This window comes from Mytilus californianus, unplaced genomic scaffold, assembly GCF_021869535.1.
Source record: "Mytilus californianus isolate M0D057914Y unplaced genomic scaffold, xbMytCali1.0.p SCAF_8, whole genome shotgun sequence".
Classification (NCBI taxonomy): Eukaryota; Metazoa; Mollusca; class Bivalvia; order Mytilida; family Mytilidae; genus Mytilus; species Mytilus californianus.
Genome location: NW_026262734.1, coordinates 23,640,577 through 23,667,108, shown reverse-complemented (window position 1 = coordinate 23,667,108; position 26,532 = coordinate 23,640,577). Strand labels below are relative to the sequence as shown.

At 32.1% G+C, this 26,532-nt stretch overlaps 1 protein-coding gene across 21 annotated transcripts in view; it reads left to right on the top strand.

The window, feature by feature from the left end:
• LOC127711442 (ubiquitin recognition factor in ER-associated degradation protein 1-like) overlaps positions 1–26,532 on the top strand; it is a 410,122-nt gene that overhangs the window by 114,711 nt on the left and 268,879 nt on the right. For 8 of the 21 annotated variants that reach the window (XM_052217501.1, XM_052217499.1, XM_052217497.1 and 5 more), the window contains one exon: positions 1,304–1,351. The exons of 3 other annotated variants lie outside the window; for them this stretch is intronic. In XM_052217501.1, coding sequence (XP_052073461.1) covers positions 1,304–1,351 — 48 coding nt within the window. Of the gene's footprint in view, positions 1–1,303; positions 1,352–4,645; positions 4,688–9,539; positions 9,618–26,532 lie in introns of all 21 variants that reach the window. 10 more of the 21 variants (XR_007986702.1, XR_007986704.1, XM_052217503.1 and 7 more) reach the window with 2 other exon arrangements.

Genomic DNA, 26,532 nt, shown 5'->3' with positions numbered 1-26,532 from the left:
TACAGTTTGATTCAGAAGAAACACCGACATAGCTAGATAATACTATTAATTATCTAATTACTTCCACATTTTATATTAATTAGTATTGTAATTTTCATTGTTATTAATAAATGTTATATGAGTATTATAAATCAAATCTTGAATTCTATCCTAATTCTATCCAATTTGGGAAAATTTCAGAAATTCAAATGTGACGTCACCTTTTTTTTTGTTGATCTCTTTGGCTAACTCGGCTGTGAATTTTTATGTGCTGGTTTATGTTGTTTTATGTATCCGTTTTTATTCTGTAGTTGGTCACCACTTCGGTGTTATCATGTATATCTATTATATAGTCATTTTTATAAATTTACTGTTTGCAAAAGTAAATTATTCTAAATACTAAGGATTTTCTTATCCCAGACATATAACTTTGGCCGTATTTGGCACAACTTTTTGGAACTTTTGGTCCTCAATGCTCTTCAACTTTGTACTTGTGTTGGCTTTCGAACTTTTTTAATCACTGGTTAGTCTTGTGTGGACGAAACGCGCGTCTTGCGTATTAAATTTTAAACCTGGTACCTTTTGTTAACTATTATTCGTATGTTTCTCTGTCCTATATGTTCTCCCATTTATTTGTATTGTAGTCCTGTCATGTAATGTCATTTTAATGTTATATTTAACATTGCCATAAAAGCGGGAAGTTTGCCTAGCCACAAAACCAGGTTCAACCCACCATTTTTTTCTTAAAATGTCCTGTACCAAGTAAGGAAAACGGCCATTGTTATATTATAGTTCTTTTCTGTGTGTGTTACATTTTAATGTTGTGTTTCTGTTGTGTCGTAGTTCTCCTCTCATATTTGATGTGTTTCCCTCAGTTTTAGTTTGTAACCCGGATTTGTTTTTTTCTCAATCGATTTATGAATTTCCAACAGCGGTATACTACTTTTGCCTTTATGTATCAATCATTTACTGAATTTCAATAGATGTCAGAGTCAAAAACAGGATGGTAAAGGGATTTTTCGTGCAACACTCGTAATATTTATTTCCTATGTATTCATGCATAAACTTTATGCCTTATTGAAATTCACAGTGAAAATACAAGACCAAATCAACTGACAATAGGCCAGAGTCAATGTACAAATTAGATAAAACCATTATGATGGCACAACTTGGAATACAGTGTATTGGTTAATTGCTCATTAGTAAAAGAAAACAAAAGATGAACACATCCAAATAACACATCGAAATAATAGATATATCTATAGCAAAAACCTACATATTGGTTTTATTTCATCATAGTTTTGATGTACCAATGTCTTTTCAGGTTGATTTTGCAACTCCACCTAAGCCCATATATGCCAGACAACAGTGTGTAAGTGTCTAATAATGGTTACTGGTTAACATGAGATGTGATTTAAATGACAAATATTCTATATATATATAAAGGAAATTTTATTTATCCAGGTCACCTTGATCATCAATGACAGATATTTAGTTATTGATTAGGGCCATTATAGCAAGTGACTTATATATTTATAATGTTTGTGTCTTCATGGGTGATGATATGGACCACGGCTTATCAGGTAATAAAATAACAAAAACACCGAACTCCGAGGAAAATTCAAAACGGAAAGTTCCTTTTCAAAAGGCAAAATCAAAACCGCAAACACATCAAACGAATGAATAATAACTATCATATTCCTGACTTGGTATAGGCATTTCCTTATGTAGAAAATTAAAGATTACACCTGGTTTTATAGCTAGTTAGACCTCTCACTTGAATGACAGTCGCATTGAATTCAATTATATTGACAACAATGTGTGAACAAAACAAAGAGGCATAATAAGTAAAAATGTCAAAAATAAGAGGTACAGCAGCCAACATTGTGTTATAATGGAAGTAAACCATTTATTCACGGTCCCATTCCTTTCTATGTTAAATTCCTCAACTTCAAGTAGCCACAACCCTTTTGTCTTAACTTGAAATAAAGTGACATTCATTACAAGTCAAAGCAACAGCGTATGGTGTGTTTTACTGAAAAATAAATATACCTTTAATTGCATATAAGAGATAACTAGTTCCCGGAACTTCAAATGTACCAAAACAGGTACTTCAGATTTGACAAACAGGCAAAATGTACCCTCTTTTTTACATTCACGCACTCTTTTATTATTTATCATTATTAGTCAAAAAGTGTTCTACAATGATCACCAGTCATTCAGCTTTCATTTGATACCAACGTTACAAAATATTCTACATATTTGAAAATAACACCTATTTTGTGTTAAATATGTACTACTTTTTCATATGCATTTTAGTGGTGTTTCACGTACAAAAGACCCAAACTTGCTATATTGACTTCTGCATTAATTAATTTCATTTTATGATCTATTTCAAGCCATGAGACATATAAAGTTTTAGTCCAAACACTATTTTGCTGATTTTGTTTGCCCAAATCGGACTGGTAGTAACATATGGGTTCTGCAAAGAAAACTGCATATGGATATTACCAATGGCTAATGTGATTTTTTTTTCAATATCATGGTTCTAATTTGTTAATGTCTACATGGTAAACAATGTTCTTACCAATAGTCATACTTTTATCAGAGATTGTTCATTAGATAAAAATATATTAGTCCAAACCTAAAACATAATTGAGAATATTGTCCCCCCTTTTTTCTTCAAATTAGAAAGGGACATTTTTGGTATAAACCATACATCTGTGGTATAAACAAATAATTATGACCAATTTATATATCCCATATACTATAAATCATAACATCAGCTTGTTAGAAACCTTTTCGTCATTGATGTTATACTTAGTGCTGATATAAACATGTATATCAGTTTACACAGCTTTGTTTGTGATAGATATATTACATTTATTGTTAGGTATAACTTTAATACATTAAAATATTTTTTAACTCATACTTATTCTTGGTGGTAAATACTGACTAGTCTCAATTTGTCTATAAAAAATTTAAAAAAATGTAAAAACAACACGTTATATAAATTCATGCGTCCGAAGCTCTTTTCTGGATTAAAGGTAGTAAACTCACTGTCAATATGAATAGTACCGTTATTGAATAAAGGATTTTACCTTCAAATAACTGATCATGTGAAATAACTATTTTGTATTATAGAATAAAATGGTATATATTTTTTTATAAGAAATAGATATTTTGCATATTAAAATAAAAAACAAACTATTTTTTTTTATTCAAATTTGTTTTTTTCTTTTTCTGTTGTTGTAAATTTGAGATACTTTGGTTATGTTCGCATGGCCTATGGGCGTGTGTTTTTGAAAAAAAGTGACTTGTGTTTTACTTAACTTTGCCTTATAACTTTAACAAATTTTTTTACTTTTGAATGACTGGTCTTTATGCTTATAATTATTCTAGCTTACCAGTTCAAAGAATTTTCTAATGCGCATGTACTGATTTTGTTGTTTTTCATGATATTGAATGATATGAAAATTCCAGTTACAGATATCATGTCATTATATCTTATAACAATACTATGGTTATATTATGCTGAAATATTAGGAAAATTAAGTCAAAGTCAGTATATAAAAGCATCCTGTCAGGAGGTCAAATATCTTGTTCTTGTAATGGTTTTTTACATAAAAATCGACCTCCTGATAAGCAAAAATGAAAAAACTAATGTTGAAAATTTGTAGAACAAAGTTCTGAAATTCATGCAGAAATAACTAATCACGCCGGCAGTCAAAAATATTAAGTCTAGTTTTGTTAAGAACTACAACTATAAACTACTGTCACAATGTTTCAGGTACAAGTCAGTGTAAAACTAAAACATTTTTCACTACATAATTGATATCATTGTTATTTTCATAAATTTTCCTTTGATCTTTCTGCATTATTGAATTTCATCTCATGCTACTCGATTGATATGAGTTTTTCTCAGTGGAATAGATAGAGAATGCATGATGTCATTAGCCTGGGTAATTGACATTTCTTCGAAAAACAGCGAGATAAACAGATTATCACTGATCCTTTGACCTAGATGACAGTTCTTGACTACATCTCATCGTAGGGTTCTTGCAGTACCATGCGATTGTAGCGGAGAAACACCCTGATTGAAAAATCAGTGGTTATATAAATAAATGTTGCAAGTTCATATAATCAACTATTTTGATGCAAATCTATAATTATACTAAAGAAAAAAGAGAGAAATGATCATCCTTTGTCCCTTAAAATAATGTCATACAAAAATTAAGTCAGCATACAAGATTGTTAATCTGATTTAATTTGTATATAAAATCCAATCGTTTGATTAGTTTAAGTCAAACTAATCAAAAGCAGCATTCAGGGCTGTGAAAAAAAGACCATTGACACAAATTCACAAACTATCTAGCATATAATATGTGTAACTCAAGATTTTAGTAAATTTATTAATTTTAGTAAATTTCTTAATCTTAAAAGAAATTTCTTAATCTTAAAAGAAATTTCAGTCATCAATTTATAAAGTTTGTTTGTATAGTCTGTTTTCAGCAGAAATAACGGTCTTTTATGAAAAACGATCACGTTTCATTATAATGTTATGAAATTAGGTGCACTAATAATGACATTCCTTAAATGAAATTTACCATTTATGATTTGTTTATCAAGTACGTATTTTCATTAATCATTTTTTTTCTTTTTTCAGAGTCCATCAGACATGTCCAAATATCTGCATAAGACATTGATTGTAGGTATACAGTATATGAGATGAAATTATAAAGTGTAATTATTTAGTTGAATTAAATGGATAAACCAGATTTTTGTAGTATGTCTAAGGCTGTCTCATCAGAGGTTTTCAGAACGTCTTTTTGTACCGGTTTAACAAGTAAATTTCATATTGATTTTCAAAATTATACATTTTTTATTGAAAAATAATCTTAAGAAGTGAAAACAATATATGTATAAAATGTAATACTCTTATTGAAAACATTGGGAATTATAAACTGTGTTCTGCTCTTTGGTTGGGTTGTTGTCTCTGACACATTCACCGTTTCCATTCTCAATTCTGTATTATTCTATACATTTTAATGTATGATTTAAATTGAATATGGATTCATTCCAAACCTTCTAACCCGTTACAGAATTATTCTTACATGGTAATGGAACTCTTTGTTTAATTTTTAATATCAGGCATTTAGTGGTTCTGGTAATAGGTTAGATGAAAAAAAGGGGATAGTTGTTTATTCACGATGTTTACAGGAGTGTAATGAAATACTAGCATATACTTACAGTAAAAGAAGTTTTTTTTAAATAAAAAGATGAGTATTTTGATATAATATTTAAAAAAAACAAAAAAATAAATTATATTCAAAAGTTTAAAAAGGGACATGCATATAAGGAAAACCAAGGATGCAAACAGCTGATTGTTTTATGTTGACTTAACAATAATTTGATATTGACATAACAATCCATTTAATGAAGTTAATTAATGTAACTTAACTTTGTATCAGAAAGTCGAAACATAAGAACAATATGTTTTTTAATCAAAACGCCAAAATGAAAATAACTGTTGTCTTTTAGTCAACATAATATATATATATTCTATTTTGGACTATTTTAATAACGGGATTAGAATCTCGTAGTTTTTTCAGGTTGTGAAGTGTTGTGAAATAGTCACTGATTTATGGCCCCCGTTTTTATACATTATGTCTTTGCATTTAGCCATACTTCTGTCATGAAATATATTTTTAGATGACTGAAATAAAGCGACAAAGTTTTTTTCTTACGAAAAAAGTTAATTTAATGACATACCATCAATAAATACAACAGTGATTTTCTACAAAAAAACATTTTTTGATCAACACATATAATATTTAACGAACTTATTAATTTTTAAGATTAAATATAAAAAAGAAATGGCACTCAATTTCTCATTTTAATATACACAATCATGTCTCCGAGACACATAATTTCACCATATGACATTTATTTTAAGTGTGAATTATTTGATTACCAAGTAGGTGTAGCAAGCTTTAAAAACAGGTTTTATCCACCATTTTCTACTTAAAAAAACGCCTGTACCAAGTCAGGAATATGGCAATTGTTATCTATTCGTTTGATGTGTTTGAGCTTTTAATTTTTCCATTTGCTTGGGACTCTCCGTTTAGAATTTTCCTCGGAGTTCGGTATTTTTGTTATTTTACTTTTCACAATATGTTCTAATGAATTTAAATAGACACCTTGTACACGGGAAGTTGAATGGTTACTCAAACACAGTAGTTCAAATTCTGTGAACGCTATTAAAATTCCCAAAGTGAAATAAAATATAAATAACTCTTTAAATTTGTATCGTATAAATGATAAGGTTTCATTAAGAGGGGCTAGTTTATTTTTTAGCATAACTTGTTTCTTCAATGAAGATAATTTTTACAGAACAAATGAATGAACAAAAAAAAAGTCATGCAACAAAATAAATAAAAACACAAATTGCTGGACAGAAAGTCACAGGACATAGGGTGATATTAAATCTTTAAAAAAAAAATTTTGATAATGTGTTTCAGTTGATATTAAGAAAATAAAGAAAATAAAAAGAAAGAAAATTATAATCGCAAATGCCCGCTTTCTCTAATGAAATAAATTTTAGTGTCTGTCTTATTGTTTTTTTTTATCATTTTGGAATTAATTAGATATTTTTTTTAGATTATTAAGACACAGAAGGAATATTATTTGCTGTAAAATCAAAGAGTAAATTTTGTACCAGACAAAATAAAAGACAACTCATTCGTTGTTAAAAAAAAAAATAAAAACAGGCAACTTTGATCGATAAATGTATAATAATTATAATAATAATTTTCTAAAAAGAAAACAATTTGTGATCAACACAAATAATATTTAGTGAAATTATTTATTTTAAAGATTTAAAGCATACACCCACATTTCAGCACTTTTTAGCTGAAAGTTTTTTTTTTTATTGTTCATAATAAGAAAATAGAACAATTAGGAACGGAACGAAAGTTATAATCGCAAATGCCGTTTTCTCTTTTCAAAACAACTCTCCTTTCTGTATGATTGTTATTTCACCATTTAGGAATTAATTAAATATGTATACATTATTGTTCTTAGATACAAGAAAAATTATAATTATTTATTTTAAAAAATGTTTCGAATTGGTAATGTAGAGCAGTATGTTATCATCCATTATAGCGAGTACGTAATTTGATACATCTCCGTTTCCGTACCATATTGATAATTAGAACTTATCCAACGATACGATTGACGAGTGTCAAGTCCCGTCCAGTTTATATATTATGTCCCAGATCTTATCAATAATATCAAAATTTAATGAGAAATTAGTAGAACACTTAATAATTAAATAATATTTAAAAACGAATACATTTAACTTTTTTTAATCTTTGATTATTCGTGTTCTGTCAATCATTTAATCTTGAGAGAACTGTATGTCACTGCTAAACTTGTTTTAAACAATAATCTTGCTTTGAAATTGAAAAATGGTAGAAATTTAAAATTTAAGGTGACACGGTAGTATTTGCATGATAAAATACCTAAAAGCACTAGTGGCCTTATGTTTATAAAGATAACAAAAAAAGTAAACGGTCATGACACATATTCAAATTCATTTCTAAATATTACAATGAAAGTACTTCAGTTAACTGTGTATGTAGAATTTTGGGCAGTGTTAGAAAGTGGTGAAAATTCTAAAAAGGCTATCATTATCCCTATGGGTCAGGAAATACTACCGTGCCACCTTAACTGGGATATATATGTTTTCACTAAATTGATAAAGGTATTTTTTTTTTACCTATTCAATTTTGTAAGTTTATCAATGAAAAAATGATTAAGGGCAACTAGAATGAAAACAAGCCCTTAAATTCCACCACTGGGAGTTAAAATTATTGATTCTGATTCAGCAAATTTTGCATGATCTGTGGGAAATAATGTCAAAACTTTCTTAGCAAGTAAAACTTTATAATTTTTATGTAACTTGCAATAAATGTTTGAACTATAAATGCTCGCTTTAACTTTTTGCAGTGTCTGACACATGTGCAACAACTGGAATTTGAGACGCGACATATTTTAGTTGCTTGTACGTCCTATAATTTTCACTGAAATAAATAAATCTCATATTTTTTTTGAACAAAGAATATTATTATGATTGTATATAAGAAAGATTAAATAGTTTATTCATTTTTATGCAAATGTCATGAATTTTCTGACCCTGAAAAGGTAAACTGATTATGTAAGTAGACATAATTTAACTTAATGCATACATGAGAAAGAGACAAACAGTCAACTTAGAGATATATTCTAGTACATGTATTGTCAAAAAGATTTTATAATAATAGTTAACTGCCATCTAAAGAATCTTGTTATGTTACCTAAATAATCTGGAAATGCTTAAAGGAACGTAAGGCATGCTGTAAAATGTGGAATGGACTTTACTAATTTTTTTTCATGATTTGGTACCTATACTGTTTCTTTCAGTCAGATTAACTAGGAATAGAGTTGGCAATCCAATAATTCCTCCTGAATCACCATGTTTCAATTCTGTGTTGATTTGAAACATCATATATTTGGGTTTTGTTCACTCCTTAGGTAAAAGTGGTAAGATGAAAAATAGTGAATATCTGCCAGCTGGGCTAGGGGTATAGTCTTTTAATTTTTTTTTGTAGGAAATAAGTGCAAACTAGAATTCTTTATTGTAATATGTTTCCTAGTAAGATGTCTATGCATCATAGGTGTCATGACTGGTTTCAAGTTTGTGATGTCTTTGTTAAGCTGGCACGGTAGTATCTGCATTCCGGAATTTAGGTTGCTCTTTTGTGTACCCTACTTAAGTCAATGTATCTGAACAATTTGATTGGATAAAAAATACAGTATCTACTGAACATACTTCACCAAACTGAGGGATGAATCAGGTGTAGAAAAATATGAAACAATTTTGCATAAGGTGAAAATGATTGTTTGGGAATTTTTTTAAATTTTGTATTCACTGCATGATAAAAGACATAAAAGCACTAGTGGCCTTAGGTTTATAAATATAGCAAAAAAATTAAACGGCCATGACACATATTCAAATTCATTTCTGAATATTACAATAAAAGTACTTCAGTTAACTGTGTATGTAGAATTTTGGGCAGTTTTAGAAAGTGGTGAAAATTCTATTTAGGTCTATCATTATCCCTATGGGCCAGAAAATATTACCGTGCCACCTAAAGGTGCTGTAAACATTTCAATAGTTGTCAGAGTCAAACAGAATGATGAAGGGTTATTTCATGCAACATTCGTAATTTTTATTTGCCAGGTATTTATGCATAAATTGTTTGCCTTGTTGAAATTCACAGTGAAAATACCAGACAAAATCAACTGACAATAGGCTAGACTCAATGTACAAACACGATACAAAGATCAAGATAGCACAATTTATAAATACAGTATATTGGTTAATTGCTCAATAGGGAAAAGAAAAACAGAATATTAATACGTTCAAATAACACAGGAAAATAATATATATATCTATAAAAAAACTTAGAGGTTGGTGTTGATTTCATCATAGTTTTGTTGTACCAATGTCTTTTCAGATTGATTTTGCACCTCCAGTTGTTTATCAAGAACCAAATCGAACAGAGACAAAACACGATGAGGATCTAGATATGGATGTATGTATCACGTAGTGATTGTCAAATGTTTTGTATAGGCAAATTGCATTTCAATCTCCTAAGCCCGTATTTGCTGGACAGCCGTGTTTAAGTGTCTTATATTGATCAGAGGTTAACAAAGGAGGTGATTTATATGAAAAATATTCAATATATATATTTATATAAAGGTCATTTTGTTTTTATCCAGGTCATGATGATTCTAAATGCCAGAAATCTAGTTATCAATTAGGGCAGTTATAACTTGTGACTTATATATTTATAATGTTTGTGTCTTCATGGCTAATGCTATGGCTCACGGCTTTTTTAAAAGTAAAATAACAAAATATCGAACTTCAAGGAAAATTAAAAAAAGAGACTTGCAATTGGTACAGGCATTGGTTAAGATAATAATACAATATCTGTATGTTTTGTTCACACATCGTTGTCAACATAATGGAATTTTATGCGACTATCATTCAAGTGAGAGGTTTAGCTAGCTATAAAACCAGATTTAATACAACATTTTCTAGTAAGAACATTCCTGTACCAAGTCAGAAATATGACAGTTGTTATCCATTTGTTTGATGTGTTTGAGCTTTTGATTTTGACATTTGATTAGAGACTTTCCGTTTATAATTTTCTTCGGAGCTCGGTATTTTTGTTACTTTACGTTTTACTTATGTAGAAAATGGTGGATTATTCCTGGTTTTATAGGTAGCTAAACCTCCCACATGTTTGACTATGGAACGCCGACACTGTCTTATTATGAAATTTCTCATTATATGATGTTCATTTGCCATTATATGATGTCATTTTACCCTTATATGATGTGCAAATGACATTATATGATGTGCACTTGTCCTTATATGATGTACACTTGTCATTATGTGATGTGAACTTGTCCTTATATGATGTACACTTGTCATTATATGATGTGAAGTTGTCCTTATATGCTGTCCAAACACATTTATATGAGGAGCAAACATCTTTATATCATGTCCACTATTCATTATATGATGTGCTTTCTCCATTATGTTATGTGATTGAGTCCTTATGTTATGTGATGATTTCCTTATACGATGTAGAAACGGCATTATGTGATGTGCAATCACCTTTATACGATATGCAATCACCTTTATATGATGACAATTTGACATTATCTGATGTGCAAATTATATTATATAATGTGCAAATGGTCTTATATGGTGTGCAAATTATCTTATATCATGTACAGATGTCTTTATATTATGTGCAAACTTCTTTATATGATGTGAACTTATCCTTATGCTATGTGCTAACATCGTTATATAATGTGGTGAGGTCATTATATTATGACAATGTAACATCATATGGTGTGGTTTGGTTTACATCTTTATATGATGTCAGAACATCATTATGATGATGTCGAAACATCATTATGATGATGTGCATTCATCGTCCTGATGGTCAATGAACATGATTACGATTAAAGCGATTACTCACTACGTCAGAACTGATTCCGATCTGTTTCTACGAAAACCTATCATTTTAAAATGGCGTCGACGTCAGCAGACGCTGTTAGACGGGTTTTGACTCAGATTAATTTGGGAGAATTGATAGATATGTTTATGGAAGGCAAAGTTGATAGTATATCAACGTGTCGTATGTTATCAGATGCAGATCTTTGACGACATGTATGTTGAATAAATCATGTTCTCTAATTCTTCGTCAATTTATCCCTTTCTGCACCCATTGTATAAAAAAAATTTAATCAACGTGTGGTTCGTTTGATCTCAGTTCTTCATTGGTTAAAATCCGATTATGACGTCGAAATTTCTTGTTTTCCTCTGAATTTCTTATTGTGACGGCATGAAAAAAGGCGACCATGCCTGATGACGTCACATAGAAAGAACACATCTTTTTGCAGATCAGTCGCAAAGAAGGAATAAGTTTGCCTGCGTATTGTTTGAAAATCATTAGAGAAACAGATTCTACCACCAAATCTCGTGTAATACGATATTTATCCACTCTCGACAGTTAAATTTTAAATATTTAAAACGCTCGGCAAGCCTCGCGTTTTAAATTTGAAAATTTAACTGTCTCGAGTGGATAAATATCGTATCACACTCGATGCAGTGGTAGAATCTATATTTACATGAATGTTGAAAGAATTGTTAGGATAAATTTGAATGTTTTGATTTGATAAATAAAAGCCTAGAATTGGACTTATGACCTATTTTTAATAGTTGATCAAATTTTAGCTGGGCTGACCAAAGGCCTTTTGAGGTTTTGTTTTCACTTGGTGGCTGTCATCCACGCGTCCGTCTGTAAAATTTCACACTCTAAAACCACTAGGCCTAAAGGAAATAAACTTGGCAGAGAGCATTAGCATTTTTTTCAGATCCTTTCCTCATTTCGTCATTATTGAGCAACAACAATGGCATTCATGAGTAATTCGTGTTTCTTAGTGCCTTAGCAAAACGTATTTCCTCTAAAGTGATGGCGAAAATGTAATAAATTAAAGGACTTTAAGCAGTTTGAACTTTTTGATATATTTATTTCTACTTGTGTGGACAAAGAATTTGGTTTTAAGAATATGTGTATATTTCTACGAAGCCTAAAAGGGGTAATATATACCCAAAACTGACTTCAACGGTGTAAGTAGAATGTCAATGACATTTTTTATTTTATTTTTTGTATCGACTGTACTAGCCAGTAAGACTTAGGATAGTGATCAGGCAGCAGCGTCGGCGTTAGCTCTTGACTTAAAAGTTTAAATATTTTACAAGGTAGAAGACCTAGATGCTTCATACTTTGTATATAATAGATGCCTTATGTTACGAACTTTCCGTCTGTCATATGGTCATTGTCCTTGACCTCATTTGTATGGTTCAGTAAGTACTTTATTAAAACTTTTGATTTTTTGTTATGTTAATTACTTGGGCACAAGGAGAGTCTGGTGCTAAGTTTGGATTGCAAAGGATAATCCAAGATCCTATAATATTGTTATTATTTTCAAACTGACACAAAACAATGCTAAAACACTTTTTCGTGTTTAAATAGATAACATCTTGCTAAGCATACAACTCGAGTCCAAATTTATAAATATTTATATGATTAGCCTGAAATCCCCCCATTGTCAGCAAACTAGGAACTCATACTGAAACAGCATCATTATCCAAAATAGATAAGTCATACAGAGAACCTTTAAAAATGTTGTCAATTACCAACAATTGTCCAACATAGTGGGAAAAAAGTCGGGAACTTCATGTTTTGATATTCATCAGTAAAAAACAACAAAATGCATTTTGGTTAATGTTTTGTTTAAAATCATTAAAGTCCATATAAATATAAATAAAAAGTTCCTAAAAGTACCGTGAATTGTTTGAGTACTGCATTAGTTATATCTTCCTCATTCATATAATAACATATCATTACCGGATAGAAAAAAGAAATAACACGATGGGTGCGATATACGGTGCTTACCCTTCCGGAGCACCTGATTTCACTCCCAGTTTTCAGTGGAGTTCGTGTTGTTTCTCTTTTATTTTACTGTAAGTTGTAAATGATTTTATGGTTTTATGAGTCTTTGTTTACTCCTTGGTTTTAATTGTTATTGTCTTATAAATACTATAACAGCCTGAGTTTCTGACTTTGTCAGATTAATCTTGTTTCTCTCTTATGATGCGTAACGTGGTAACTATATTTGGTATGTGCGTACCTTGCAAGGTCGTCATACCTGTCAGCTAGTTTTCACTTGACCTCGACCTCATTTCTTGGATCAGTGAACAAGGTTAAGTTTTTGTGGTCAAGTCCATATCTCAGATACTATATATAAGCAATAGGTCTTCTATGTTTTGTGTATAGATAATAGATAATGATTGTAAGGTGTACATGTCCAACTGGCAGGTGTCATTTGACCTTAACCTCATTTTCATGGTTCATTGGTCAAAGTTGGGTTTTTGTGTTCAGGTCTACTTAGTATTTTTCAGATACTATAAGCATTCAGTAAATTATATTTGGTGTATGGAATGTTTGTAAGGTGTTCATCATGTCTGTCTGGCATTAACATCTGACCGTGAACTCATTTCATGGTTCATTGGTCAATGTTATTTTTTCTTGTTTGGTCTGTTTTTGCAGATACTAAAAGGAATAGGTTAACTATATTTGGTTTATGGAATGATTGTAAGGTAGATGCATCTGTCTGGTCGGTTTCAGCTGACCTTGACCTTATTTTCATGGTTCATTGGTCTGTTTTTCAGTTACTTTATAGAAATAGTAGAACTATATTTGGTGTCTGGAATAATTATTAGGTGAATAGGTCTGTCGGGCAGGTGTCCGAGGTTTCTTTCTGAGAATTTTTATGTAATCGATAAACTTAACTTGGTGTATGGAATGATAGTACGGCCAACATGTCTGTCTGTAAGGGTTTATTTTACATTGAACTGCTGTACATTGATCATTTAAATGTTAATTTAATGTAATGCTTGTGGTATAAACTTTTTTTAACTAACATAATTCAATTATCAACACTAGAACAGGTGAGACATTTCAGTGTGTCTACTCTTGTTTAAAGCAACAATGTTTTTGAAATCACAAGTACATTTGAGAAATACACTAGCAGGGTCTTTGTTGACATGTAAACTTTTAGGCTCCTATATCAAAATGCCGAGGGGCATATCAATTAACCTTGTCTGTTCGTCCGTTTGTCCGCTCGTCCTCCGTATATAGATACTTCGTAGGCCCGAGTGTCTCTATATGAATATTTTTATATTCTCAAAATGCCAGGTATATTGATATAGAAATAATAACACTACACCATTTGGAGTAAAAGTTGTCTTTTTTATGCCCCCACAACTAAAAGTTGGGGGCATATTGTTTTACCCCTGTCCGTCCGTCCGTCCCATTATGAGTATATTGTTATTCCGGATACTCCTCCTACAGTTTCAATGCTAGGAAGTTTTCATTTTCCTGGTTGTTTGTAATATATTGAAGGTGTGCATGTGGTCAGGGTTTTGATTTTTGATTTAATATATGCTCTTTTGGGAGATAGTTGAACTTTGATATTTTTTGAGTATATACTTGCAAAAGAGGTGCATAGCGTTTCTAGATAACTCCTCCTACAGTTTCAATGCTAGGAAGTTTTCACTTTGCTGGCTGTTTGTACATATATTGAAGGTGTGCATGTGGTCAGGGTTTTGATTTTTATTCATATTTGCTCTTTTGGGAGATTGTTGAACTTTGTCATTTTTAGCTCACCTGGCCCACAGGGCCAAGTGAGCTTTTCTCATCACTTGGCGTCCGTCGTCCGTTGTCCCTAAACTTTTACAAAAATCTTCTCCTCTGAAACTACTAGGCCAAATTAAACCAAACTTGGGCACAATCATCATTAGGGTATCTAGTTTAAAAAAGTGTCCGGTGACCCGGCCAACCAACCAAGATGGTCGCCATGGCTAAAAATAGAACATAGGGGTAAAATGTAGATTTTGGCTTATATCTCTGAAACAAAAGCATTGAGAGCAAATCTGGGGTAAAATGTTTTTCAGGTCAAGATCTATCTGCCCTGAAATTTTCAGATGAATCGGACAACCCGTTGTTAAGTTGCTGCCCCTGAATTAGTAATTTTAAGGAAATTTTGCCGTATTTGGTTATTATCTTGAATATTATTATAGATAGAGATAAACTGTAAACAACAATAATGTACAGCAAAGTAAGACCTACAAATAAGTCAAAATGACCAAAATGGTCAGTTGACCCCTTAAGGAGTTATTGCCCTTTTAAAGTCAATTTTTAACAATTTTTCGTACATTTTTGTTATCTTTTACAAAAATCTTCTCCTCTGAAACTACTAAGATGAATTTAATCAAAGTTGTAAACAATCATCATTAGGGTAGTTTAAAAATTGTGTCTGATGACCCCGCCCGCGAACCAAGATGGCCGACATGGCTAATAATAGTACATAGGGTAAAATGCAGTTTTTGGCTCATATATCTAAACCCAAAGCATTTCGAGCAAATCTTTCAGAAACAAAATTGTTCATTAGGTCAAGATCTATCTGCCCTTAAATTTCAGACCATTCAGGCAACCCGTTGTTGGGTTGCTGCCCCTGAATTGGTAATTATTAGAAATTTTTTCAGCTTTTGGTTATTATCTTGAATATTATTATAGATAGAGATAAACTGTAAACAGCTATAATGTACAGCAAAGTAAGACCTACATATAAGTCAACATGACCCGGCCAACCAACCAAGATGGTCGCCATGGCTAAAATAGAACATAGGAGTAAAATGTAGATTTTGGCTTATATCTCTGAAACCAAAGCATTGAGAGCAAATCTAGGGTAAAATGTTTATCAGGTCAAGATCTATCTGCCCTGAAATTTTCAGATGAATCGGTCAACCCGTTGTTAAGTTGCTGCCCCTGAATTAGTAATTTTAAGGAAATTTTGCCGTATTTGGTTATTATCTTGAATATTATTATAGATAGAGATAAACTGTAAACAACAATAATGTACAGCAAAGTAAGACCTACAAATAAATCGACATGACCAAAATGGTCAGTTGACCCCTTAAGGAGTTATTGCCCTTTTAAAGTCAATTTTTAACAATTTTTCGTAAATTTTTGTTATCTTTTACAAAAATCTTCTCTGAAACTACTAAGATGAATTTAACCAAAGTTGTAAACAATCATCATTAGGGTAGTTTAAAAATTGTGTCTGATGACCCCGCCCGCGAACCAAGATGGCCGACATGGCTAATAATAGTACATAGGGTAAAATGCAGTTTTTGGCTCATATATCTAAACCCAAAGCATTTCGAGCAAATCTTTCAAAAACAAAATTGTTCATTAGGTCAAGATCTATCTGCCTTTAAATTTTCAGACCATTTAGGCAACCCGTTGTTGGGTTGCTGCCCATGAATTGGTAATTTTTAGAAATTTTTTCAGCTTTTGGTTATTATCTTGAATATTATTATAGATAGAGATAAACTGTAAACAGCAATAATGTACAGCAAAGTAAGACCTACAAATAAGTCAACATGACCAAAATGGTCAATTGACCCCTTAAGGAGTTATTGCCCTTTATAATCAATTTTTAACAATTTCCATAAACTTTGTAAATTTTTACAAAATAATTTCCCCTGAAACTACTGGGCCAAGTTCATTATAGATAGAGATAATTGTAAGCATCAAGAATGTTCAGTAAAGTAAGATCTACAAACACATCACCATCACCAAAATACAATTTTGTCATGAATCCATCAGTGTCCTTTGTTTAATATGCACATAGATCAAGGTGAGCTACACAGGCTCTTTAGAGCCTGTAGTTGGAGTATATACTTGCAAGAGGTGCATATCGTTTCCGGATAACTCCTACAGTTTCAATGCTAAGAAGTTTTCACTTTGCTGGCTGTTTGTACATATATGAGGGGGTGGACAGGGTGTATCCTTCTCCCACCTCCCGCCCCCTATCTCTCACCTCCCACTTTTTTTTTAGTAATTTCTCTCCCTCTTTTTTTTTTGTCTCCCAACTCCCGCCCCCTTTTCTCCCACCTCCTCCTGCCCCTCTCCCACCTCCCGCCCCTCCTTCTCCCACCTTCCGTCCCTTTCTCCCACCTCCCTCAATAGCTGTCCACCCCCTCATATATTGTGCATGTGGTCAGGGTTTTGATTTTTATCAATATTTGCTCTTTTGGGAGATCGTTGAACTTTGTCATATTTGGAGTATATACTTGCATAACAGGTGCATAACATTTCCGAAATAACACTTTGCATCTGTTGGGGCATCATCTGTGTCTCCCAGACACAATAATATCTCAAAGAAAGTCCTACATTGACTTTGTTATAATACAGTTACTTCAGAGTGGAGTGTGGAGGGGGCATCATTTTGTCTAGTTTAAGTACTACATTCGTGGGTACTTGACTGGTTACCTTAACTGGGATCTTATTCCAACTTTTCAACGCAATTTTACGAAAAAAATTAGGCGAAAGACATATGATTTTTCTTTCATATTTTGATATATGTATGTAAATAGATTTAGAAAAGGTATCACTCAAGGCCATTGGAATTCAAGTTTGCCGGGACAAAATTTTTGGGAAACGACACCTTCACCCCCATTTTAGCACTATTTTATAGCAAATACATGCAGATTATTGCCATGGATACACCAAAAATAAATAAAATTTCACCATTTCACCATTTTCAGCATTGGAAATAGAATCTTTCGAAGATTCTGATTATAGACATATGCACATATATTAGATGTTTCTCGTTTTGTAAATAGATACTTAGTAAGACCGTTGGTTTTCCTGTTTGAATTGTGTTACACTGGATATGTGGGGCCCTTTATAGCTTACTGGTCGGTGTGAGCTAATGCTCCGTGTTGAAGGCCGTACATTGACCTATAATTATTAACTTTGTATACATTGTGACTTGGATGGAGAGTTGTCTCATTGGCACTCATACCACATCTTCTTATTTATACAAACATTAAGCTTTTACTATTTAAAAGCAAGGAAAAGAGGGTGGCTAATATTTATGAGGGTAAATTATCACTTTGTTTGCTAACTGTGTATTGTTACCTTAAAGACTGGCATGTATACCAAAAATCGCCTGAATATCGGAAGTCCTGAAAGTTGTTCGTTGTGAAATGACTAAATGACAGAAAAACGGACAAGAGTTAAACTACATACCACAACTATATACTTGATTCAATCAAAGTGTTCGATAAACATTTGTATTTAAAGCATAAAATGACATGTACAAATTACATAAAAGGAATAAAACAATCTCGGAGGTCATCATCTTTGAAATAGTAAACTGTAACAGCATTTTTTTTTATATTCTTATTTCTCAACAACATAATGCTTAACCAGTTTGGTTTTATCTAACTCTTTCAATTTCACAATCTGTCTGAAAGTTAATTGCCAAACACTTAAAAAAAAATGAGAAGATGATATACATATGTCCTACACTGAAAAAGGTTAACTCGTTTATAATCACTCAATAATTCCGGAATTCCTCTCGATAATATGTAATGCTTGTAGATATACGTCGATTCCATGATATACAGAGCTCCAATTTTTTGGACAATACAAGTTTAGTTGTTCTTGGCATGTTTCATTTACAACTAACGCCTGTGAATCGAGTATAGGCCTGGGATCATCTATGCCAGTATAGTCATTTAAAGTATCTTCATAATTTCCCTCTGTACCGTAATTTTCGATGTCAAAAATTTCAAAATCGGGTGGATTATTAATCATACCTGCAGTAAATAATCAAAGAGGAGACGAATTTGCAGTACGAAGGCGGAGTTTTCAACACGCCCGTGCCCATATGCTCAATTTTTCATCGCGTGATTTTTTGCATATATATACATGATGTAGAGCGAACATGTGGTCGCTAAGTGAATTGTCAAGAAAGCCTTCTTCCTCCATGAGATGAAAAAGATCATAATAAAAGCACAATACACCTTCAAAAACATCCCTCCACAACATTTCTATCCTCTGATTGTGACAGCTTTTCCCTGTTATCATGCTACCACGGTTAGGACCTCGATCTTTGATCATGTAATCAGCAACTAGGCAGTTTTCAAGGCCCTTATCGGATCGAACACGTAAAGGCATTCCGTAATTTTGCTACACCATTTTTGAAGGAATCCAGTAATGTAACAGCTTTATTGTTGTCCCTGCAATTGAGAAAGGTTATAAATCTACTAAAGCCATCAATTCCCCCTAACACAATAAAATTCCATCGGATAAGCTTGTGGTTTGTGTCAATATGCCACATATGATTTACACCATCAACGTTGTATATACTTCTATGCAACCTTCTTTTCTTTCTAGCTTGTATTCCAATGTTATCCAGCCGATGTAAGCTCTCTCTTAAACGCATTCTAGTCACCTGTTAAAGAATGAGGTGGTTAGATCTATGTATATATATTTATATATATATATATGTATATATTTCATGTATATGAATACAAAAACAAATGAAATTTTGTAAGCATATTTATTTTAGCATGTCTTGGGCAAGGATATTTTGTAGAAGACACAACATGCATTACTCCTTTTGAACTAATATTACGGATAACTTGAGTATTAAAACATCGGTTAAAAGGAACAGCATACTTGACGGTGCTCTAACTTAAGCGACATGTACATATCAATGTTTCGTTTTCCGGAGATTTAAACTGGAGTAAAAGAGGAGCGAAATGTACCGACGGGACATTCAAACTCATAAGTAAAAAATAAACTGACATAGCCATGGCTAAAAAAGAAACATACAACAACAGAACACGAAACACAACATAGAAAACTAAGGATTGAGAAACACGAACCCCGCCAAAAACTGGGGGTGATCTCAGGTGCTCCGGAAGGGTAAGCAGATCCTGCTCCACATGTGGCAGCCGTAGTGTAGCTCATGTTAGTACAAACCCTGTAATAAGTCTAATTCGGTAGGTCACATTCGGGAAAAATCTGTCCCGCAACACATTTTGAGAAAGTTTATTAAGTCTACTTGTCAGATAATAAAATGACACTATTTTGTATAGAAAATAAAAACATCTTTAGGTGTTTTTGCCCATTTCATGACATGTAAAAACAGACTTATATATCTGACAAGTGAACTGAACTAAGTGACAAGTAGATCTAATTAAGTGACAAGTAGACTTATTTAGCTAATTATGACGACTTAACTAAGTGACAAGTAGGGGCAGATATATGCCACCATAGATTCATGTTTTAACAAAATAAAATCTTCGACTGAAAAGTTTGATTACGTTCAATATCTAAAGTATGACTTAAACAGCTGTGACGGACTTTTCGAATTAATGGAAAATATAAAATTGTGAAAATGCTAAATTTTTTAGGGATCCCAAAATTTATTCTTTGGCATTGACACTCAAAATTGTAGACGTTGAAGTTAAATATGTGTACATTGGCTCAAGGTGAGCGGGTAGATTGAGCGCTCACTAAACATGTTTAACTTCGCCTTACTAGTATTTTGCGACCGTCCTAAGTCCAGAACCTTAAGCATTTGTTATTCTTGTATGTTTTATACTTTTGGTTCATCTCTGTGTTTCGAAGTGTAGAGTGGCGTCTATTTTCCTGATTTAGTATAGAGGAGGGTTGTGATCTCGCCAACATGTTTAACCACGCCACATTATGTATGTATGTGCCTGTCCCAAGTCAGGAGCCTGTAATTCAGTGGTTGTCGTTTGTTGCTATGTTACATATTTGTTTTTCGTTCATTTTTTGGTACATTAATTAGGCCGTTAGTTTTCTCGTTTGAATTGTTTTACAATTGTCATTTCGGGGCCTTTTTAAGCTGACTATGCGGTATGGGCTTTGCTCATTGTTGAAGGCCGTACGGTGACCTATATAGATGTTAATTTTTGTGTCATTTGGTCTCTTGTGAAGAGTTGTGTCATACCAATCACACCACATCTCTTTTTTATATAAGTGTTTCAGGGCCTTCTCAAGCCAGCATCTGGGTGCGGGATTTCTCGCTTTATTGAAGACCCACTGGTGGCCTTGGGTTGTTTTGTAAATTTTTGTCGGGTTGTAATTTTTTTGACGATTTCATCGTTTCCACTTTTTATTCTTTTGGCCATCATCTTTTATATCTTTGCTCTATAAGTGAAACAATATTCATGGGAAATTACACTTTTATCCATTCCCGAAAACTGTGGATGCTCGTTTGGTGACAATTTTATGTTGAGTTTACTGTCCCGCTACATTTTCACTCATATTTAATAGATAATACTTTTAAATGTATGGCATGACCATTCGGTATGGAGGCGGGCTAGTGGCTAAAGGATTTCGGGAGAAAAAAAATTAAGTTGATTTGCAAAAGACAAATTGAAAATAAAAATTCTTCTGCTTTTCAAAATGCAAAACAGTTCTAAAAGTAGTTGTGTACAAGAAAGAACTTTAATGTCCATGCTACAAAAATTAACAGTTTTAGCAAAAAGGTTCAAATCGAAAATTCCAACCGCAATACCACCCAACCCCATCCCCTTTTTTACAACGACTAGATCCCATGTTCACCACCTGGTAACAATTAATTTTATGAAACACATGACTGTGTGATTTATTTGGTATTAGAAAGGAAATCAAATATAAAAATAAAAAAGAGAGACGGTCAGAGTATTCAACATACCTGTATAGCTGTTTTTTGCATTAACAATTCTTTTATCATGTTTTCGCCGCAGCGGTGAAATTCCTGAACTATCTCCTGTATTAAGGAATCAAAATCTTCATCCGAAATGTTTGAGACGTTCTTTTTAGTTAAATTGCATTGCCGCATTCTCCTATAAACTGTACTTTCAGAAGCTGATAGGAGCTTTGCTATATCAGTAACAGTAAATTGGCATTCAAGAAAAAAGTGTAGAATATCCTCTGGTATCTGAAATATTCGACTTCCAGGTGCTCGGCACAAAGTAGAAGATCCATAATTTAAACACTTTAACCGTAAATTCATTATTTTAGAGCTATCGATTAAGCCTAAACTTTGCAATTCAAATTTGGACAATTTTCCGACAATATCTGGTGTTATTTTTTCATCTTTAAAACGCGATACCAACGTGCCTAGGTTTAACTCTTTCAAAATCTCATACATTTGTCATACGACATAGATACAGAACTGCTTTTTTCGTAGAAGCAGATCGGAATCAGTTCTGACGTAGTGAGTAATCGATTTAATCGTAATCATGTTCATTGACCATCAGGACGATGAATGCACATCATCATAATGATGTTTCGACATCATCATAATGATGTTCTGACATCATATAAAGATGTAAACCGAACCACACCATATGATGTTACATTGTCATAATATAATGACCTTACCACATCATATAACGATGTTAGCACATAACATAAGGATAAGTTCACCTCATATAAAGAAGTTTGCACATAATATAAAGACATATGTACATGATATTAGATAATTTGCACATCATATAAGACCATTTGCACATCATATAAGATAATTTGCACATCATATAATATAATTTGCACATCAGATAATGTCAAATTGTCATCATATAAAGGTGATTGCATATCGTATAAAGGTGATTGCACATCACATAATGCCGTTTCTACATCGTATAAGGAAACCATCACACAATATAAGGACTCAATCACATAACATAATGGAGAAAGCACATCATATAATGAATTGTGGACATGATATAAAGATGTTTGCACCTCATATAAACGTGTTTGGACAGCATATAAGGACAACTTCACATCATATAATGACAAGTGTACATCATATAAGGACAAGTTCACATCACATAATGACAAGTGTACATCATATAAGGACAAGTGCACATCATATAATGTCATTTGCACATCATATAAGGGTAAAATGACATCATATAATGGCAAATGAACATCATATAATGAGAAATGTCATAATAAGACCGTGTCGGCGTTCCATATTTGACATAAAATTCCATTATATTGACAACAATGTGTGAACAAAACAAACAGGCATAATAGGTAAAAATGTCAAAATTACAGCAGTCAACATTGTGTTATAATGGAAGTACACCACTAATTCATAGCCTCATTGCTTTCTATGTTAAATTCATAAATTTCAAGCAGGCACAGCTCTTGTTTGCCTTAAGTTGAAACAAAGTGAAAAACAAGCAAAACATACCCTCCTTTTTAAATTTCACGCAATTTTTTTTTATTATTTCAAATTATATGTCAAAATGTGTTCTTCAATGATCACCAGTCATGCAGCTTTCATTTGATACCAACATTTCCGAAATGTTCTTCATATGTTGAAAGTTACACGAATGTGTAAAAACTATTTTGTGTGCTACGCTCTGATATATGCTTTTTAACTGGGCTCGAATTAGTGGTGTTAAACCTATAACAGAACCAGACTTGTCAGGAGCCTTTAATTCAGTAGTTGCCGTTTGTTGCTGTGTTATATATTTGTTTTTCGTTCATTTTTTGTACATAAATTAGGCCGTAAGTTTTCTCGTTTGAATTGTTTTACATTTGTCATTTCGGGCATTTTATAGCTGACTATGCTGTATGGGCTTTGCTGATTGTTGAAGGCCGTACGGTGATTAGTTGTTAATTTCTGTGTCATTTGGTCTCTTGTGAATAGTTGTATCATTGGCAATCACACCACGTCTTCTTTTTTATATTTGCTATTATATTGACTTCTGCATTACTTACTTTCATTCTATGATCTATTTCAAGTAATAAAAAACATATAAAGCCTCAGTCCAAACACTATTTTACTGTTTTTAAGCTCAAATCGGACTGGTTGTAACATATGGGTTTTGCAATGAAAACTGCATTTGGATATTATCAATAGCCAATTTGATTATTCTTTTTCAATATGATCATGGTTCTAGTTTGTTAATTTCTACTAGACAAATAAAGTTCTTACCAATAGTCATATTCTTATCTGAGATTGTTATTTAATTAAAAATATATAAGTCCAAAACTAAGACATAATTGAAAATATTGTCCCCCTTTTTTCAAATAGGAAAATGAACATTTTTGGTATTAACCATACCTCTGTGGTATGAAAAAAAAGTTATGAAGAGTAACTTATATATCCTATATATGTATTTCTCTGTGCTGAGTGCTCTTGTGTTTGTTTGTACTGTATTCCTGTCACGTAGTGTTGTCATTTTAGCGGTATTTTATACATTGCCATATAAGCGTGAGTTTTGGATAGCCATAAAACCAAATTTAACCCTCCATTTTTTCTGGAAATGTCCTGTATCAAGTCAGGAATATGGCTGTTGTTATCTACAGTCCGTTTCTATGTATTTTGGCGTTTGCTTTAGTTGTTGTTCAGTGTTTCTGTAGTTCCGTTGTTTTCCTCTTATGGTTGATGTGTTTCCCTCGGTTTTAGTTTGTAACCCGGATTTGTTTTCTCGCAATCGATTTATGACTTTTGAACAGCGATATACTACTGTTGCCTTTATTTTTTTGATCATTGATGTTATATTTAGTTCTGATATAAACATGTATATCAATTTACACAGCTTTGTGATAGATATATAACATTTATTGTAAGGTATAACTTTAATACATTAAAATATTTTGATCTCATATATAGATATAAGAAGATGTGGTATGAGTGCCAATGAGACAACTCTCCATCCAAGTCAAAATTTATAAAAGTAAACCATTATGGGTCACTGTACAGTCTTCAACACAGAGCCTTGGCTCACACCGAACAGTAAGCTATAAAGGGCCCCAAAAATTACTAGTGTAACACCATTCAAACAGGAAAACCAACGGTCTAATCTATATAAAAAACGAGAAACGAGAAACACTTATGAACAACATCAACAAACGACAAATACTGAACATCAGATTCCTGACTTAGGACAGGTGCAAACAAATGCAGCGGGTTTAAACGTTTTAATGGTACCAAACCTTCATACTTATTCTTGGTCGTAAATACTGACTTGCCACAAATTTAACCATAAAGGTGGTGAATTCACAGTCAAGCATTTATAAATAGTACCGTTATTGAATAAAGAAATTTACCTTTAAATATTTTTTCATGTGAAATAATTATTTTGTATTATAGAATAAAATTGTATATATTTTTTCAAAGGAAATAGATATTTTGCATTTTAAAATTAAATTGTGCAACATATCATAACCACATCACAGCTAAATGCCTCTTCTGAACATTTGAAGGTCCCTACTATGTATAAGTTACCTAAGCTACACAAAAAACCAGTAATATATCGTTTCATCTCGGCCTCTAGTGTATGTAGTAAGTGTTCTACAACTAATCGTTTAGTGCTTTTAACTAGTTGATTAACTACCATTAAAGAACTTAGAATTAACTTTTTTAATAAAATATATGCAAATAATGGAATTAACTATTTTTGGTGTGTAAAAAAATCATTTGATGTTTTAGATGAATTACGTGCTTTTGATGGTCCTTTTGAATCTGTTGACAGTTTTGACTTTTCAACTCTTTACACTACACTTCCACACAATCTTAAAACAAAAGTTTTCTTATTTAATCAAATGGTCGTTTGGTAAATCTGAATGCAAATATATTTGCTTCAATTCATTTACAGTACAGCCTTCTTCTCGAATGAGAAAGATAAATATAGTAAAATACTTACTGGAGGTGTGCTGAGATGATTGAAGCTGTTCCTTTTCTCTTTGATAATATTTATGTACGTTTTGGCAACAAAGTTTATCGATTGTAGGTTGTAGGTATTCCTATGGGTACTAATTGCGCCCCTTTCATAGCAGAATTTTTCTTATACTGTTATGAATCACAGTTTATAACCAAACTCAGAAAAGACCCGTCTAAATTGGATTTAATTGATAAATTCAGCAACACTTACCGTTATCTTGTAATATTTTTTCGTTACATAATCAAAAATTTTCGAAATATACTGCCGAAATTTACCCAAAGGAACTTACTTTAAATAAATCAAATATAAACAGTAATAACTGTCCTTTCCTAGATTTCGATATTTCAGTTTTACAAGGGGAACTCCACACTAAAATTTACGACAAAAGGTACGATTTTTTGTTCCGTATTGTGAATTTCCCTTTTTTGGATGGTGATGTTTCTTTGGCACCATCTTACGGTCTTTATATATCACAACTCATTCGCTATGCCCGTGTTTGTGGTGACGTTTTGGATTTCAATGAACGTTATCTATGTATTACTGGTAAATTATTAAGTCAGGGATTTCGTTACTTAAAACTTTTACTAAATTATTCCATAGATATAAAGATTTGGTTTTGAAGTTTGGTTGTACTTATTTAAAACGAGATAGCACATCCTAATTTTTACAGAGATGGTGTTTACCGTGCCCGGAAATTTAGAAACGATCCTAGTAAACTTATCGATCCTTGAATAAACTTATTCTAAAAGGTGACCAATTCAACACTATAATTAGATCTTTGAATATTTTTTTTTATTGGTATTAAT